The 16,603-nt window shown below is 38.9% G+C and overlaps 1 protein-coding gene across 3 annotated transcripts in view; it reads left to right on the top strand.

Moving 5' to 3' along the window:
* PCSK5 (proprotein convertase subtilisin/kexin type 5) overlaps positions 1-16,603 on the top strand; it is a 635,867-nt gene that overhangs the window by 481,139 nt on the left and 138,125 nt on the right. The window contains exon 21 of one of the 3 annotated variants that reach the window (XM_073634125.1): positions 7,417-14,007. The exons of 1 other annotated variant lie outside the window; for it this stretch is intronic. In XM_073634125.1, coding sequence (XP_073490226.1) covers positions 7,417-7,523 — 107 coding nt within the window. In that variant the 3' untranslated portion in view covers positions 7,524-14,007. Of the gene's footprint in view, positions 1-7,407; positions 14,008-16,603 lie in introns of those variants that run through there. One more of the 3 variants, XM_073634116.1, reaches the window with a different exon arrangement.

Here is a 16,603-nt window from a genome sequence, read left to right as displayed (position 1 = left end):
CGGAATGCTTTCATCCCCATTGGGAGCTGCCATCATGATCCGTGGCTTAGGTCTGTCCCAAAGAGCCAATTCATACGCATGAGGCGCAACTGCACAGACATTAGGGATTATAGGGTACAGGCAGGTATTATTTTGAGAAGGTTGGAGGAAAAGGGATATAATAAGAACCTGCTGGTAGAAACAATGAATCAAGTGGAAGCTATTGATAGAGCCACCTTGTTGAGGGAGGCTCCTAGGGGTGATTTGAGGGGACCCTCTTTACCGTTTATCACCAGCTTCTCCACACAACACTACCAAATCACTAAGATCTTAAAGAAACACTGGCACCTTCTGGCAAATGATAGAGTTATCAAAACAATCTTACCTGAAAAACCACAAATTGTTTTCAAGGGGGTCCCTTCACTGCGAGATAGAATTGCTCCCAATGTAGTGGACCCACCCACCCAAAAAGTGTCTTTCTTTCAAAATTTATCTGGTTACCATCAGTGTCGCAGATGTCAGATCTGCTCACTAAATAAGAACAAGCAAAGGAAAACTGAGTCTTTTACATCTTTCAGCACCTCTAGGGTGCATAAGATAGAGCCCTTTATTACATGCAGCTCAAAAGGGGTGGTCTATTTATTGCAATGCCCATGTGGGCTGCAATATATAGGCAGGACCAAACGCCCCATGCAAGTCCGCCTAGGGGAACACATTACAAACATTAAAAATGGTTTCCAATTCCACTCGGTGTCAAAACACTATGCGTTACACCATAATCGAAATCCGGCCAATACCTTATTTCTAGGGATAGACAGATACAGTGCCCACTGGAGAGGTGGATCCCTAGTTAGGGAACTGTCTAGATTAGAAATGGCTTGGATCCACCGTGTTCGATGTTACACCCCCCATGGCCTTAACATTGATACTGATGTAAATGCATTCATCGATAATGGTTAACATTTATGACATTGTCCTCATTCTCAGATCAAGGCGTCCGGTTTGGGTGAATATGACACACAGGACACTCCTCTGTCTAGTTTTTATTGGAGTATTTGAGCTCAGTTCATTAGGGGCCCACCTTATAAGGTGCACCCTTCTTCCTACAGTTTATGGCGTTTTCTATGAAACCCTTATGGAAACAGATGGGTAACTTTTGGACCTATTATGCAGGTCCATTTTAGATGTTAAGGTGCCCCCGTTTCAAGAAATATACTGCTCTATAGTCAGTCTTGATCCGTTTATGTTTTGCGTCTCTAAATGCAAGACTGCCATTTTTTGTTTATTTATCATCGGTGTGCGGGCAAATAACCAATGTGTCTTTTTAGATATACTATTAGATACAATTAATATTCATGTATATATGCCCCCCTGATTGAAATGTCTGATTGACCATTTCTGGTTATAATATCACCAGCATAGTTGTGACATGGGGGATTATTGTCCTCCTTTTTCTCATCCCATTTATTCATTTATTTTATTTTTTATTTTTATTTTTACATTTTATTTTATTTTATTTATTTTTGTAATTTTATATTTCAATCATTTCTTATTTCAATATTTCTCAGAAATTTACCCTTATATGAGTTGAACTGTTAGAACATAATTCATACATGAGTGGGGGTGTAAATTATTATTGACCCACTATGTTCTACAAACAGGTGTGGTGGGATTCCCACACTCTTAGGGCCTCTCCCTTCACCGTCATTGGTATTTTAAATAACATTTTTTATTTGCATTTATATTTTCATTTATGTTGGCTTTCAGTATAGTAACTTGCGATTTTGGTGCGGAAGTTTAGATATGAGGTGTTAGATAAGAACAGATTTTAGATTACACAACCAGTCACTAGAATGGAATATGAGTCTTTTAGCCCATTTTAAAGATGGCGAATCTAGTTTCGGATGCCTTGACCTCAGAAGAGGGCGTCTCTGCACAAATGTTTGATGTATAAAGGTGGTGTGTCAGCACGCCGCCCGTGCCCCAGGAAGACGACAAGTTTGTCGAAACGGTGTAGGGAGGAGCGACGTGCTGACGTCACCACCATCCACCGCTGATCCCGGAAGCGACGGGCAGCAGCTGTGAGCCGGCCGGCATTGTTTGTGTACACACGCGATTTTAATTCTACAACATTGTAAGTGCATTTTTTTATGATTTTTTTTTACCAATAAATGTCAGTATTACGCTATGGAGCTTTTTCTTTCATTCTTGGGATTTGAGTGCCAGCTTAACATCCAGCGGACCCCCTGAGTAGAGACCCTAGGAGCCTTATTTTTGATAAAGACCCAGTGGCTGGGGGACACAGCCACCTGCATATACGATCTCCTTAAACAAGAGATCTAAATATCTGGTAAGGGGCAGATCGTTTTGTTTGGTGGAGGAATTTCCCTATTATCACATTCTCCAGGGTGACAACAGTGCATGCTTCACATCAACAGAAGAGTGGTGTTTTATATCAATATTATTGATGCCTTTTCATTCTTTTACTGGTGAAAGACATTTTTAAAAAAAAGGAACGTTTGTATGGACCTTGTTCAACATATTTGATGTTTCATTGCACATATACAAAAGAAGTAATCCTATATGTCACGTATTTATGGTAATTTGTGTATGTATATGTTATGGTCATTTAAATGGTTTTTGACCACACTCACTTTTTCACAGTAGCGCAGCCTTTCTTTGTATAGTGCTTTAATTAATGGTTTGCATCATACATAAAGCAGAATCCAGTATACCTTCAAATTATCTACTGCCCTTTTAAAGTAATTGTAAAGTCTCATTTTTTTTTTAAATAACAAAAATGTTATACTTACCTGCTCTGTTGCAGTGGTTTTGCACAGGGCAGCCCAAATCCTCCTCTTCTCAGATGTCTCTTTGGCTCTCCTGGCCCTTCCCCCCCGTAGCAAGTAGCTTGCTATGGTGGCACCCGAGCCAAATCACATTTCCATGTGTCCATTCAGACATGGAGCTGCGGCCCTGCCTTGCCCCCTCTCTCTCCTGATTGGCTCACTGGCATTGATTGACAGCTGCGAGAGCCAATGGCACCACTGCTGTGTCTGAGCCAATCAGGAAGAGAGTCCCGGACGGCGCTAAGACACTTGTGGACATCGCTGGACTGAGAGGGACCTCGGGTAAGTAATTAGGGGGGCTGAGGGGGGGGGGGGCTGCTACACATGGAAGGTTTTTTATCTTAATGCATAGAATGCATTAAGATGAAAAAACTTTCTGCCTTTACAACTCCTTTAACTACATTTCAAGAAGAAGCTGCATTTTTGCTAGTATACTTTCATGGTAACAGAGCAGAACAAATAGATTAAAACAAACTACAGGCAGAACATAAAACAGAGTAGTGAATAAGTATGAAAGCTAATGAACTATGTCTGCATTTTGCCTTTGAACGTAATGTTTGCCAGAAAAGCTAATGCTCCATTGCAGCTCATGCCAGGGGTAAGTATGGTGGCTAAGTGGTTAGCACTCTCGCATTGCAGCTCTGCATGCTAGTTTTTTATTCCAATGAGAGACCCACTGAATGGAGTTTTTTGTTCTTCCTGTGTTTGCATGGTTTTTCTCAAAGAACTCAGGTTTCCCCTAAAAAGCATAATATTGGAAGGTTATTTGGTGCAGTGCAATGGTTGTCTTAAAGTTTGCATGTGTATGTCTTTGTTAGGGACATTAAAAATTCCTTCAGGGTCAGTGCCTAATGTCACTGGTTGTATGTATCATTTTATGATGCTACATCATTACAATAAAGAAATAAAATGAATTAATGTCAGACTACACAACAATTCACAAAGGGCTTTAAAATAGGTTTTTATGTAATTTTACAAATCAGCATTCACTCTGAAATCAATCCTGGGATGTAATTACAGTTCTGGGATTATCTCATTCCTAGTTATATGATACAAGAAAAGAGCACAATGTTTCGACCCCCACCAGCCTTTCAATGGTACTTGATTGCAGTAGAAAAATCTACCACTATTCATACATGAAACATTGCCCATTGTGAATGAACACTAAAACTAAAAATTCTACATAACAATTGTTAGTGTATGTAGCAAAATATGGACATACATAATAAACTAATAACAGTGTACATGTTCATGGCTGAATTCTTATTTTAAACCAATAGGCTTTACAGGGACCCTGTCTCCAATTTAATGAATTGCAAGTAAAAGCACAGAAAAATCAAGTATTATAAATGCTTACTTGCAATGTTTTTCTTTCTGAACTTGCAATGTGACTTTGAACTTACTAGAAAACTTGATTACTTTGGGAAGAGGATATTCCACAACATTCCTTCCATAACCATTCATATAGCTGCCAGGGGAGGAGCAAAGGGGAATACTGTAGACTGCATCGGTGCTCAACCTGTGGCCCTCCAGCTGTTGCAGAACTACAAGTCCCATGAGGCATTGCAAGGCTGACAGTTACTAGCATGACTCACAAAGGCAGAGGCATGATGGGACTTGTAGTTCTGCAACAGCTGGAGGGCCACAGGTTGGGCACCCATTCTATAGAGTGTCACTTAAGTGGCAGCTCTGAGTCTGCTTGAGCTGCTGAAATTACAGTGGGTATAGAAAAGTATCACCCCCTTTAAAATAATCACATTTTGTTGCTTTGCAGCCTGAAATGAAGACAGAAACATTTTTTTAATTTTTTGTTTTTTTTTATTATTCAGCTGTATCTACTCAGTGCAACTTAAAACACCCAGGTAAAAGATATAACACCAACATGTCAGAAAAATGTTTTAAAAATTTGAAAACAATCACTATGCTTAGTTGGAAAAATGATCTCCCCCTTGTCAGTATTTTGTTGAATCACCTTTTGCTTAAATTACAGCCTTTAGTCTGTTGTGATATGTCTCTTTGCACATCTAAACTTTGTAATATTTGCCTACTCTTTTTTGCAAAACTGCTCACGTTCAGTTAAATTTGATGGTGATCATTTGTGGACTGCAGTCTTCAAGTCCACAGATTTTCAATGGGGTTTAAGTCTGGGCTCTGACTAGGCCATGCAAGGACATTCACCCTTTTTCTCCTTCAACCACTGAGTGGTCATTTTTGCTGTGTGCTTTGGATCATTGTCATGTTGGAAGGTAAACTTTCTTCCTATTGACAACTTTCTGGCAGAGGGCAGCAGATTTTCCTCAAGAATTTGATGATATTTTGCTCTATCCATTTTTCCTTCTATCCTGACAAGTGCTCCAGTCCCTGCTGCAGAGGAACATCCCAATAACAGGATATTACTACCTCCATGCTTTTACTGTAGGAATGGTGTTATTTAGATGGTGAGCTGTATTGGATTTCTGCCAGACATATAGTTTGGTGTTGAGACCAAAGAATTAAATTTTAGTCTCACCTGACCATAACACCTTTTTCCATGTGGCCTCAGAATCTCCAAGTTGTGTTTTGGCAAAGCTCAGTTGTGACTGCATGTGGCCTTTCTTGAGGATTGTTTTTTTTCTTGCAACCCTCTCATACAAGCCACATTTGTGAAAAATTTGTGATATTGCTGTCACATGCACACAATGACCACTCTTTGTCATAAATTCCTGCAACTGCTTCAGAGTTGCTGTACGCCTCTTGGTAGACCAGTTTCCTCCCTGCTCTTTCATCCAGTTTGGAGTGATCTCCTGATCCAGGGAGAGTCTGTGTTGTACCAAATACCTTCCACTTCTTAATATACTTCCCTGCATTTCTAGGGATTAATAAAGCCTTTGAAATGTTTTTGTATCCATATCCTTATTTTTGCCTGTCCAGAACATTATCCTGGAGATTTTGACAGTGCCTTGCCAACTATAGTTGATTGTTTGCTTAAGTTGCACTACCAGGGACTGAAATGCTCCAGGAAAGCTCTTTTCATGCTTAGCTAATGCAAATGACCACAGCTGATCACAGTTGAAAGTCAAATGGCTTTTTGTGCTATTGAAAAGGTGATTAGCTACACCTGATTGAGTTTGCAAGTCATTTTTAGGAGGGGGGATCCTTTTTCTAACTCATTGATTCTGTTTTTGATTTCTTTCTGATATGTTGGTGTTATATATTTCACTTAAATGTTACAAGTAAATACAGCTGGATAAAACAGAAACTGTGTCTGTCTCAATTTCAGGCTGCTAAGCAACAAAATGGGATTATTTTAAAGGGGGTGAATCTTTTCTATACCCACCGGCACCCAGCAGCAGTCTCTTATATACACAATGTTAAATGCAAAATCCCATGCAAAGATTTTGATGAAAAGAATGGTCTGGAACTTTTTAAAGTATCCAGCTTAAAAATGCCAAAACGCTTGTGTTTGCTGTTTTTTTTGTTTTTTTTTCTTTTTCTCTTAGGACCATTTCCATATGGTATTGTTTTATTTTAGTGCAGAACAATGCACTATATTGTATCTGGGCCATCCCAGATGTGGTGTTTGCAAAACACACATTAAAAAAGCAAATCCCACTTACTCTCATTAGTTTTGCCACTAAAGCTGATATCAAGAAAGGCAACATTGTACTGAGAGCACCTCCCTGATCTTCCACATCTTTATTACATTTTACATTTGTTTCCAATGTGATGCTGTGTTGGAATATCATTGTTGCAATACTCCATAAGCTGTAGGCAGTTTGCTCATTTTCAATATGGTGGTATGAACCACAGGGAAGAATTGGGATGTTACTGTAGGTAAGGTGCTTCTCATCATTTTATTGTATTTGTTCTCGTACCACCCCAGAAGATTTTTAAGCCATGAGGAAGTTAAGCCACAAGCCTTGTCAGTTCCCTTCCACATGCATGTTGAATTAGCACTTACAAAATTAAATTTGTACCAAAAGCAATGGTTCCTGGTTTGCAGCTTTGGGCTTTTGGGGGTATGAGGCTGTATTTGCAAAGGAGATAGGTAATGGATGTGTGACTTCTAGAAAGGGGCTTACTGGATGTATGTCTATTGTATATGTTTTAATGAACATTAATAACTGGTTAAAATGTTGACACCCAAAATATGCCCCCTATGTGATTTGATAGCAAAGGTTGAGAATGCTAATTATGTCCCGTATTTCAAGTAAATTTGTGTCCTAGTTCTTTATATTTTTTTTTTATTCTTGAAAATGACACTTCTGTTGCTGTTGGTTTATGTATACATTTATTTTTTCTAAAACTTGTATTCTAATGTTGTTCTTGTTTTTTTTTTTTGTTTTTGTTTTTTTTTTTTCTACTCTCTTTTATCAATGGATATCAATCACTCCTTGTTGGACCACTATATTTCTACCTGTCGAAACTATTTCGAAATGAAATTTACCTCTGATGGACCAAATTTCCTTGTTTCCTGCTGCTGAATGGTTTCTTCAACCTGATCTGCTTGATCTTACAAATCAAACCTTCCTCCATGTTCATCATCTGCTCTTGAAAATCCTTACATTTCTACTCCTTCCTACTGTCAACCTCGGGAAAGCAACGGAAGAAGCGTGGGCTGAGGGTGGCTTCTGTATGCTAGTAAAAAAGAACAACCTGTGTATAAGGAAAGTACTTCAGCAACTCTGCTGCAGAACATGTACACTCAAGGGGTGATTTAGCTGCTACTACTGCAGAGGGTCCCACTTATTAGACTTCTAGATTTTTCATATTAAAAATAAAAAGTCACCTCTTTCTTTTATTCTCTTTGCCCTCATCCCCCCCTGTTGTGGGGAGGAATGGTGAACTGTTTCGTTGGAACTTCAAAGAAACAAACAAAAAAAAACTACAACAGACCTACCTTGTATTGCTGGGTGTTTACATTCAAGCACCTGGATCCGCAGTCAGTATTGTGTGACCAAAGCATTGATGCCAAAATAAAGAGTCAGCTAATGATGTGATGTCAGCTCAAAGGTTTTTCCTTTTGTTGTTCGTTGTTTGGTCTCCCTGAGGCAGGATGGGCTATGGCATATTTTAACCCCTTTAGTGTCAAGATGACTTGCCATTTAATGAATTTGATGATTTACGTCTTGTTTTTTTTTTTTTTTTCTGTGAAATATAAACAAAAAATTATTTATCCACTAGTTTTTATTTTTCTTTGTTTCTGCGTTTTTGTTGCTGAAAACAGTCTGTCGTTGCTGCATACGGACAGTGTCTATATCTGATAATGTCCAAGAGTAAAAGAGGGCATAACTAGATTTTATTTGGTTAGGTGTTGCTCAGGGTTTGCAAAGCAGTAATCAAAGAATACATGGGAAGCGTTGGCTTTGAGATTTTACCAAAATTAATTGATTTTTCTTAAAGCGGTAAGAGAGCCTTCTTAAACTCCATCCAGTACTTTTTTTTTATTTTGTTATAGAGTGGGAAAGTAGTTAGAACATTGGTAAGATTTTTATGCCTATGTCCCATTTGGGGAGATTTTCCATCACTTAATCTGCAGGTATTGGGATAGGAAGTGATTAAGTTCTCTGAACAGGAGCACAGACAGCCATGACAGATGTAGAATGGAACAGGTAAGAATTTATCCCAAACTAAGATAACGTTATGGCTAGAGTTCTACTTTAATACTGTGACCAACCACAAAAGACAAAAATAGTAAAGAATTTTAAGTACTATCATTATTATGTCATTGCTGGATTAAAAGCATATCTGTATAGTAAAGCCGTAACCTGCAGAATGTTAGATAGCTCTTACTGTATTAACATTTACTGTGCTGCCAAGTAAAACCTATAGATCACGCTACTCATTATTTTGAACTATGAATAGCTGAAGAAATCATGCTGTAAAATCATTTTATCAGAGCAACCAACATGAACTCTGTTGTGTGTACTAAAATATTACCCCCAACCTTATAAATGTTTTATTAGGAATATCTTATGTTAAAAAAAAAAAAAAAGTTTGCATGTGTAGCCTAAATATTATTCATAGCTCTTTCTGTAATAATCTTATTTTTAAGGTTTTTTTGTCCTTAAGAGAAACCCACAGGCCACCAAATGACACTAGGCTTAGTGTACCTGTCACTATCATTTTAGATGCTGTTTACATGTAACCTACTGGTCCTTAAATGGCAGAGCCTCCGAGGTTTTCTTCTGTAGCACCAATCTTCCCAGGAAGGCTCTATGCAAATTATGGGATGCATTGCAGGGAGTAGATGCATCTCATATCACTACTCATTGCTGTAATACGTTTCTCCTGGCCCTTATATGAGTATAGGTGTACATTAATTATAATATTTTTGTTGGATGAGACAGATGTGAATAGGATAAGCCCTAGAAAACTGTGGGTCTCTGCCAGGTTAACCAGTACTTTATCTTCATCTAGTAAATTAATATTGGGTGTCGCTGTGCTAATAACACATAGATACATCTCAAAACCTATCTAGAAACAGCTTCCTGTTTAAACCATTGATAAGGTGCTAGATCAGACATGAGTTGTACTCTTGACTCCAAAAATTCAAAAAAAGTCTAGTTCTGGATGGATCACACAAGAAAAAGAAGATTTCCTTGGGCTGACAACACAGATTTTTTTTTTTTAGTTTCTTTTTGCTTTTCGCTTGTTGACTATATACTACTAATATGGTAAATTCTTGAATCCTTTGCATTGCTTGTAAGAAGTGGAATATATGGCCAGCATAGCAAGTATAGACTAACGTGTCTATTTAAAAAAAACACTGCAACGTGCAGTAACCAATAGCAACAAATCATATTTTAGCTGTGCTCCATTGAGGAAAAAAGGTCAAATTTAATTGGTTATTGTAGGTTATTAAAGTTTGCACAAGTTGTTTTACTTTACTCCACAATGTTAATAGGCACCAACTAAAATTCAGGTAAATTCTCATTGTCAAATAAAAAAATTGTCTGATATCTTCTGGAAAATGTATGCCTGTTTCAAATAGACTAACAATATGATACAAAATCCAGAATTTTAACCTATACATAAGTGGAAAAATGTATTTGCCTGTGTTGCTTATAGCAACTAACTAGTAAGATACAATTCTCTAATTTGCACTGGAAGACTGACAGCTGGAACCTCATAGCCTTCACAAAAACCCACTTAAATGTGAAAGATGTCATCAAAGTGACTTTTTGCATGCCTTGGTTTGTATTAATGTAAGGATTGGCACAAAAAGGCTATATGTACTGCTTCCAGCTGGCCTAATATGAAACTTTAAATGACTTCATAGGAATAGGATTAGATTTACGTAGTGCAAAAAGTATGTTGCACATTATGCTTCCTGGTGTTTTTCCCTTTGTTATTTGATAAATTACGGCAATGCTAAAAGTGGCATAAATTATGATGAACATGTGGCACACATCTGCTGCAAAGTGCACTTTTGTCAGTATTATCTGCAGTGCTTCATAATGTTTTCTGCTGCAAAACGTTCTTAGCATTTCCTCTATTACTAAATTAATCTTGACATATTTTAATATGTTATTTCTGTATCAAATTTTCTGTTCATTCAGATTTGTATGTCTTGCATTGTTTTAGTATTTTGGAGTTCTGCAAACTTCTTGCTTACAATGATATGTTGATGATGCAATTAGGAGATTGATATAACTGATATTATGCAATTTTCAGTTGATGGCAAAATGTGGAAATTTAGACTGAGGATCAACTGCAGAAGGTATAATAGATCAGTTTGTTTCACTATGTAAAAACAAATAACATGCTTTGCATGTTATCCTCTAATTGGCATATTTATTAGAGATATCCCCTATATAATTGATTCATCAAGAAATACTGATATAAATTATACATATTATGCGTCCCCAATTTTCTATTCTGCTTCTTAAAAGACCTGGTAATTTCCTCCAATGTGACCAGTGGAGGAGGAGACTAATTTCTGACTGCAGATGTAAGCAGATTTTCTGACTATAAGAGAACCCTTGATGAATCAAATGAAGTGATATTAAAGTCTCTTTTTTTTTTTTTTTTTTTTTTTTTTAAATAACAAACATATCATACTTACTTGATCTGTGCAGTGGTTTTTCACAGAGCATTTAGACACGGAGCCGTGATTCAGCCCCGCCCCTCTCTCTCCTCATTGGCTTACTGATGTTGATTGACAGCAGCAAGAGCCAATGGCACCCCCTGCTGTGTCTCAGCCAATCAGGAGGGAGAGTTGCGGACGGCTGAGGCTCTCGTGCAATATCGATGGATCGAAATGGGGCTCAGGTAAGTATTAGGAGGGCTGAGGGGGGACTGCTGCACACTGAAGGTTTTTTTTATCTTAAAACGGAGTTCTGCTAAAAAAAAAAAAAAAAAAAATAAGTCAGCAGCTACAAATACTGCAGCTGCTGACTTTTAATAATCGGACACTTACCTGTCCCAGGGTCCAGCGATGCAGGGGAGCGAAGTCCCGCTTGTCTCCCTCTCCTCTCTGCGGCGCCGGCATTGTAAGTGTGGGCGCCCGGCTGTGGCTGGCCAGGCAATCATCTGGGACCTGTGAGGTATCCCAAATGATTGCTGAGAATGAGGAGGTAAAGGCGATCTCCCTTCCGGTGCTGCAGTGTGCCTTGAGGAAGTGGGAGCTGGGACCCTCTGAGGGTCCCGGCTCCCCCCCAAAAAAATGACATGCCAAATGTGGCATGTCAGGGGGTCACCTCCCTTAAAGCGGAAGTTCCATTTTTGGGTGGAACTCCACTTTAAAGTAGAAGTCTACCCTAACACTAAAATCCCTGCATCTACATACATCCACGATCTAACACTAACCTATCTAGCCCCGTAAAGAAGAAATCACTATACATACCTTTTTTGAAGTCCATCCGACCTGAAAAAAGTACAAGTGGACTTATTTAAAGGGGTGTTCCAGCCGTAAAATTTTTTTTTTTAAAGTCAGCAGCTACAAACACTGTAGCTGCTGACTTTTAATAAGGACACTGTCCAGGGTGCCAGCGATGTCGGCCCCCCCCAGGCCGATCGTGTGTCGGCGCCGCCATCCTCACTAAGGGAAACAGGCAGTGGAGCCTTGCGGCTTCACTGCAAGTTTCCTCCTGCGCATGCGCAAGTCCCCCGGGGGCGGCTGTCTTCTGTGACACATACAGGTCCCAGAAGACACCGTGCCCAAATTTCCCAGAAATCAACACGAGGAGGAAAAGACTGCAGATCACCGCTGAATAGGAAGTGGCAGATTAGGACAATCTGCCTAGCAACAGGCATTTCTGGTAAGTAAAACATTTTTTTTTTTTCAAATGTTTTTGAATGTATTTAAACGGGCGTTTTTATGTACCGTATTTATCTGCGCATAACACGCAATTTTTCCCCTTAAAATCAGGGGAAAATCGTGGGTGCGTGTTATACGATGATCCCCGCTGTTTGTGAGGGGAAGAGGAGCGAGCACTGCAGAAAAAGACCAAACCAAGCCGAGTGTACTGTGTACTCGCCTCGGCTCCTTTCGGCTGCGCTCGCAGTCACACCGTCCCACCTCCTGTCTGAGTGGAAGAGCAGGCAACGCTGAAAAAGACTGAATCGAGCCGAGTGTACTGTGTACTCGGCTCGGCTCCTTTCGGCTGCGCTCGCAGTCACGCCATCCCGCATTCCTGCTGTCTGAGTGGAAGAGCAAGCATCGCTGAAAAAGACTGAGCCGAGTGTACTCGGCTCGGCTCCGCTCGCAGTCCCACCTCCTAGCCTTTACGTGCCGCCATTGGACCGGTGATGTGTCCATCATAGGAGCCGGGCCAAGGGGCAGGACTCCGAGATGAGCAGTGGTGAGCGGCGCAATAGTTTTAAAAATCTTGGCGGCTAAATCAATTAAAAAATGATAATGCTGCAATTTTGGGCAAGGCTGCAGATGGACACTGGGCAAGGCTGCAGATGATCACTGGGCAAGGCTGGACACTGGGCAAGGCTGGACACTGGGCAAGGCTGCAGATGATCACTGGGCAAGGCTGGACACTGGGCAAGGCTGTAGATGAACACTGGGCAAGGCTGGACACTGGGCAAGGCTGCAGATGAACACTGGGCAAGGCTGCAGATACACACTTCAAATGTAAGTTTTTTTCCTTAAACTTTCCTCCTAAAAGTTTTTTCCTTAAACTTCCCTCTTAAACTTGGAGTGCGTGTTATACACCGGCGCCTGTTATACGCGATACAGTATTTTTCTTTTTTTAGGGTGTACCTCCGCTTTAATATAAAGGTTTTCCATGGTAACTAATTACATTTTTGGTTTCATTTTAATACATATCCTGGAGGACTGAAGTGAAGACTCTGATTTGTTGTTAATAGCAGCAAAATCAGTACTTAAAGCCTGGCTCTGAACAGAAGACTATTTTTTTAGCTTTATAGCTTTTACTTGCAGTGTTCCTTCCCAGTACACCTCCATATGTAGAATATAGTCTTTTGCTTGGACACTCAATAGTTGTCATAACAAACCAATATTTGGGGACCACACCAGAATTGTTTTTATCAAGACTAATTGATAATAACGGGATCTTTTGGCACTACCGGTTTGTAATGACTCCTCTTTGATCATCGATTAAAGCCTCATACACATGATCGGATTTTCCAAGGGGAAATGTGTGATGTCAGGCTGTTGGTGGAAAATCCGACCATGTGTATACTCCATCGGACAATTGTTGGCCAACTTTCCGTGGACAAATGTTGGATAGCATGTTTTAAAATGTTCCGTGAACAAATGTCTGTTGTCGGATTCTCACACAAGTCCATCGGACAAAAGTCCAAAGTACAAGCACGCATGCTCGGAAGCAAGGACGAGCCACAAGTGGTCGGTCTTGTAAACTAGCGTTCATAATGGAGAATTAACATTTGTGATGTGGCAAATTATGAAATCTCCAAATGCAGCGCACAATTCTCTTCTTCTTTAATGGGATAATAATGAAGCTGCTTTGCTGGTGGTGATACTGATGGAGTTATTGCAAACAAATTTTCCAAGGCTTTTTTTTTTTTCTAGTGATATCAAGAATAATATTATTATGCTTTTTTTTTGGGGGGGGGGGCAAGTTACCACAACACCATTATCCTGTAGTTTTTAAAATCAAAGATACAACGATGTTGGTGTTCCTTGTCAATTTTACATTGTATTTTTTTAAATGTAACTGCCTACTCCCAAACTGTCATTTGAAGTAAAACACATAGCCAAGTATCATTCTACACATTTTTTTTTATCTGCCAATAGATCAAACATACAACTATGTTGGTGTCCCTTGTCAATTTTACATTGTAATTTTTTTAATGTAACTGCCTACTCCCAAACTGTCATTTGAAGTAAAACACATAGTATTATTCTACACAATTTTTTTTATTGTGCATTAAAAAAAGAAAACAAATACAATTAGACAATGCTATCTGCCAATAGAACTTAACCAAAAAGTGCATTCTATGCATCCAAAAATATAGAAAATATACCAAAACAAATCATTTTTCAACCAAAAAAATAATGTCAAAGCAATAACTTCAAGGCCAATAATAAATAACACATTATCTCCTCCGATTCCGCAACATGGCTGGTTGACGAACGGCCATTCTGAAACTAACTGAATAGCGCGAAATGAAAAGTGCGAATCAACACTCACCAAACTTCTAACACGAAATTAGCAGAAGGAGCCCAAAGGGTGGCGCTAATGAGCTGAAAAACAACGTAGTACGTCACTCCATTCATAATTGTTGGCCAACAATTGTGTGGCCGTGTGTATCCAAGACAAGTTTGGCCCAATGCCCTTCGGACAAAATTCCACGGTTTTGTTGGCCAACAATCCGATTGTGTGTATGAGGCTTTAGACTTTTTTCTACATATGTGGGGTTGCTTGTGAAGATTTGCTTGTAAACATTTCCTATTCTCTTGTCACCAGGACCAGAAGTAAGGAGGGAAACTCTGCAACAAGGACTCACACAGCAGTTAAAACTTTAAAAAAAAGTTCTAACTCTTACCACTCTATCCAAAAATTTGCATTCATATATGCTGCTTGATAAATGTTCATGCAACATGTGCTTATCTATATAAGGAGTAATCACATAACCCACTCATTCTCTATTGTATGTATGGTATGGCTGTGCAAAGAGGTTTAATGTGCTGCACTGACACAGAAAGGCTATTCCCAAACAGCATAAAGACAACGCTGAACCCAGTGTGGCTACAATGGGGAAACAAAGACAAATTGTGCATGGTATTATTAATTCATATTCCAATCCTCCCTTTGTTATTCTGGTAAATGCATTAAATGATGTTGCAGATGCTTGTGTGTTTGAGTCCTACAGTGGATGAAACACAATAAGGCTGCTCTACTAAGGGAGTTGAAAATGTTTACTCACTAAACAAGTGAATATCCATTCAATATTTGACCTTATTATTAAATCATTTTAAATTGTGTGAATACTCACTTTAAAAATCCAACCATTTGCAGATAAAATAAGTAAACAGGAATTTTCACGCGATCGGATAACTGAAGTGAATATTCACATGATTTCAACATTCCCTTTTGTGTAAACATTCAACAGCAAAGCCTCTACATCTTTTATTACTTTTTTTGACTGCCGACATATGCTAAGTACCCTGAAGATAGCAGTGACATATGCAGGGAAATTCAAAAACGCCCTAATAACCGATTTCTGGCAGTAGTTCCCTTGAGAACTAATTTGCACCAGAGTCGGTAACATTACTGACACATGCGGCAAATTGAGGTAGTACTTACTATTGACACTTTCAGAATCAGTCTCTATGGCAGTGACATATTCTTTAAGATTTACAACCAGTTCTCAAATTCAGAAACTGACAGGTTTCCAGCTCTGAGCTGGCTTACAAAGGTGCAACATTACTCAGGGTGGGCTGTGCCAGGAAGGTACCGTGTAGCAAATTTTCAGTGCAATGGTATTACTGGCACACGTATTGCCAGTATAATTGTTACATTATAGTATTTATCACCATTATGTTTCAAATATCACTCAAGGTGAAGGGTTAGCTGTAAGGGTTATGTGAAGCTATAGAGTTAGGTTTAAAGGTTAGGTTGAGGCTTAGGGTTAGGTTAAGATTAACGATAGGTAATTTAGTATTTGTTTTTTTGATTGCGATAACTTTTTAGTTGGCATTTGCAGTAAAGCCATCACTGTCAAATACAAATCGGCAATGAAAATGTACATGTGTTCACACTTTCTGGCACCAGAATTCCCAAGGCAAAGCAATCTTACCAATTATAAGAACAGAAAAAACTAACATACCACAAGGTATGTTTTGGTATTTAACAACCATGATGGAGGATGAGATTCTATGAAGGCCTCATAGTATGTGTAGCCTTCAATTCCCAAGCTGAGTTGTACAGCCAGATTAGTGTATGGCTATCCACAGCTTCAGCTGCTTACAGCAAGTAAACCGTTACTAAATAAGACAGTTTTTTTGGAAATCTTTTTTAGAAGACAATATTTCAAGTCTTCAATTTGACTGTTTAGAATGGTATTTTGCCGGTAGGGATGAAATTTGAATCATAGACTGTGTGCAATTGTCTTTATTTAGACTTTATTTGGACTAATAGCAGATAAGCCTTAGACCAAGAAAGTAATCACTGTATATAAACATATATTTTGCTAATAGTAAACGTATTAGCTTTGAAAAAATAACAGAAAAAATATTTATACTTCTTAAAATGTTTACTTTTAGAAAATAATGTGTGAACATTTCTTGATGATTTGTAAAGTGAATGTTAACATCAAAGCATGTTCATACTGAGATCAATTAATAAAAAGCCAAA

This window comes from Aquarana catesbeiana, linkage group LG01 (assembly GCF_042186555.1).
Source record: "Aquarana catesbeiana isolate 2022-GZ linkage group LG01, ASM4218655v1, whole genome shotgun sequence".
NCBI lineage: Eukaryota > Metazoa > Chordata > Amphibia > Anura > Ranidae > Aquarana > Aquarana catesbeiana.
This window is presented reverse-complemented; position numbering and strand designations above follow the sequence as displayed.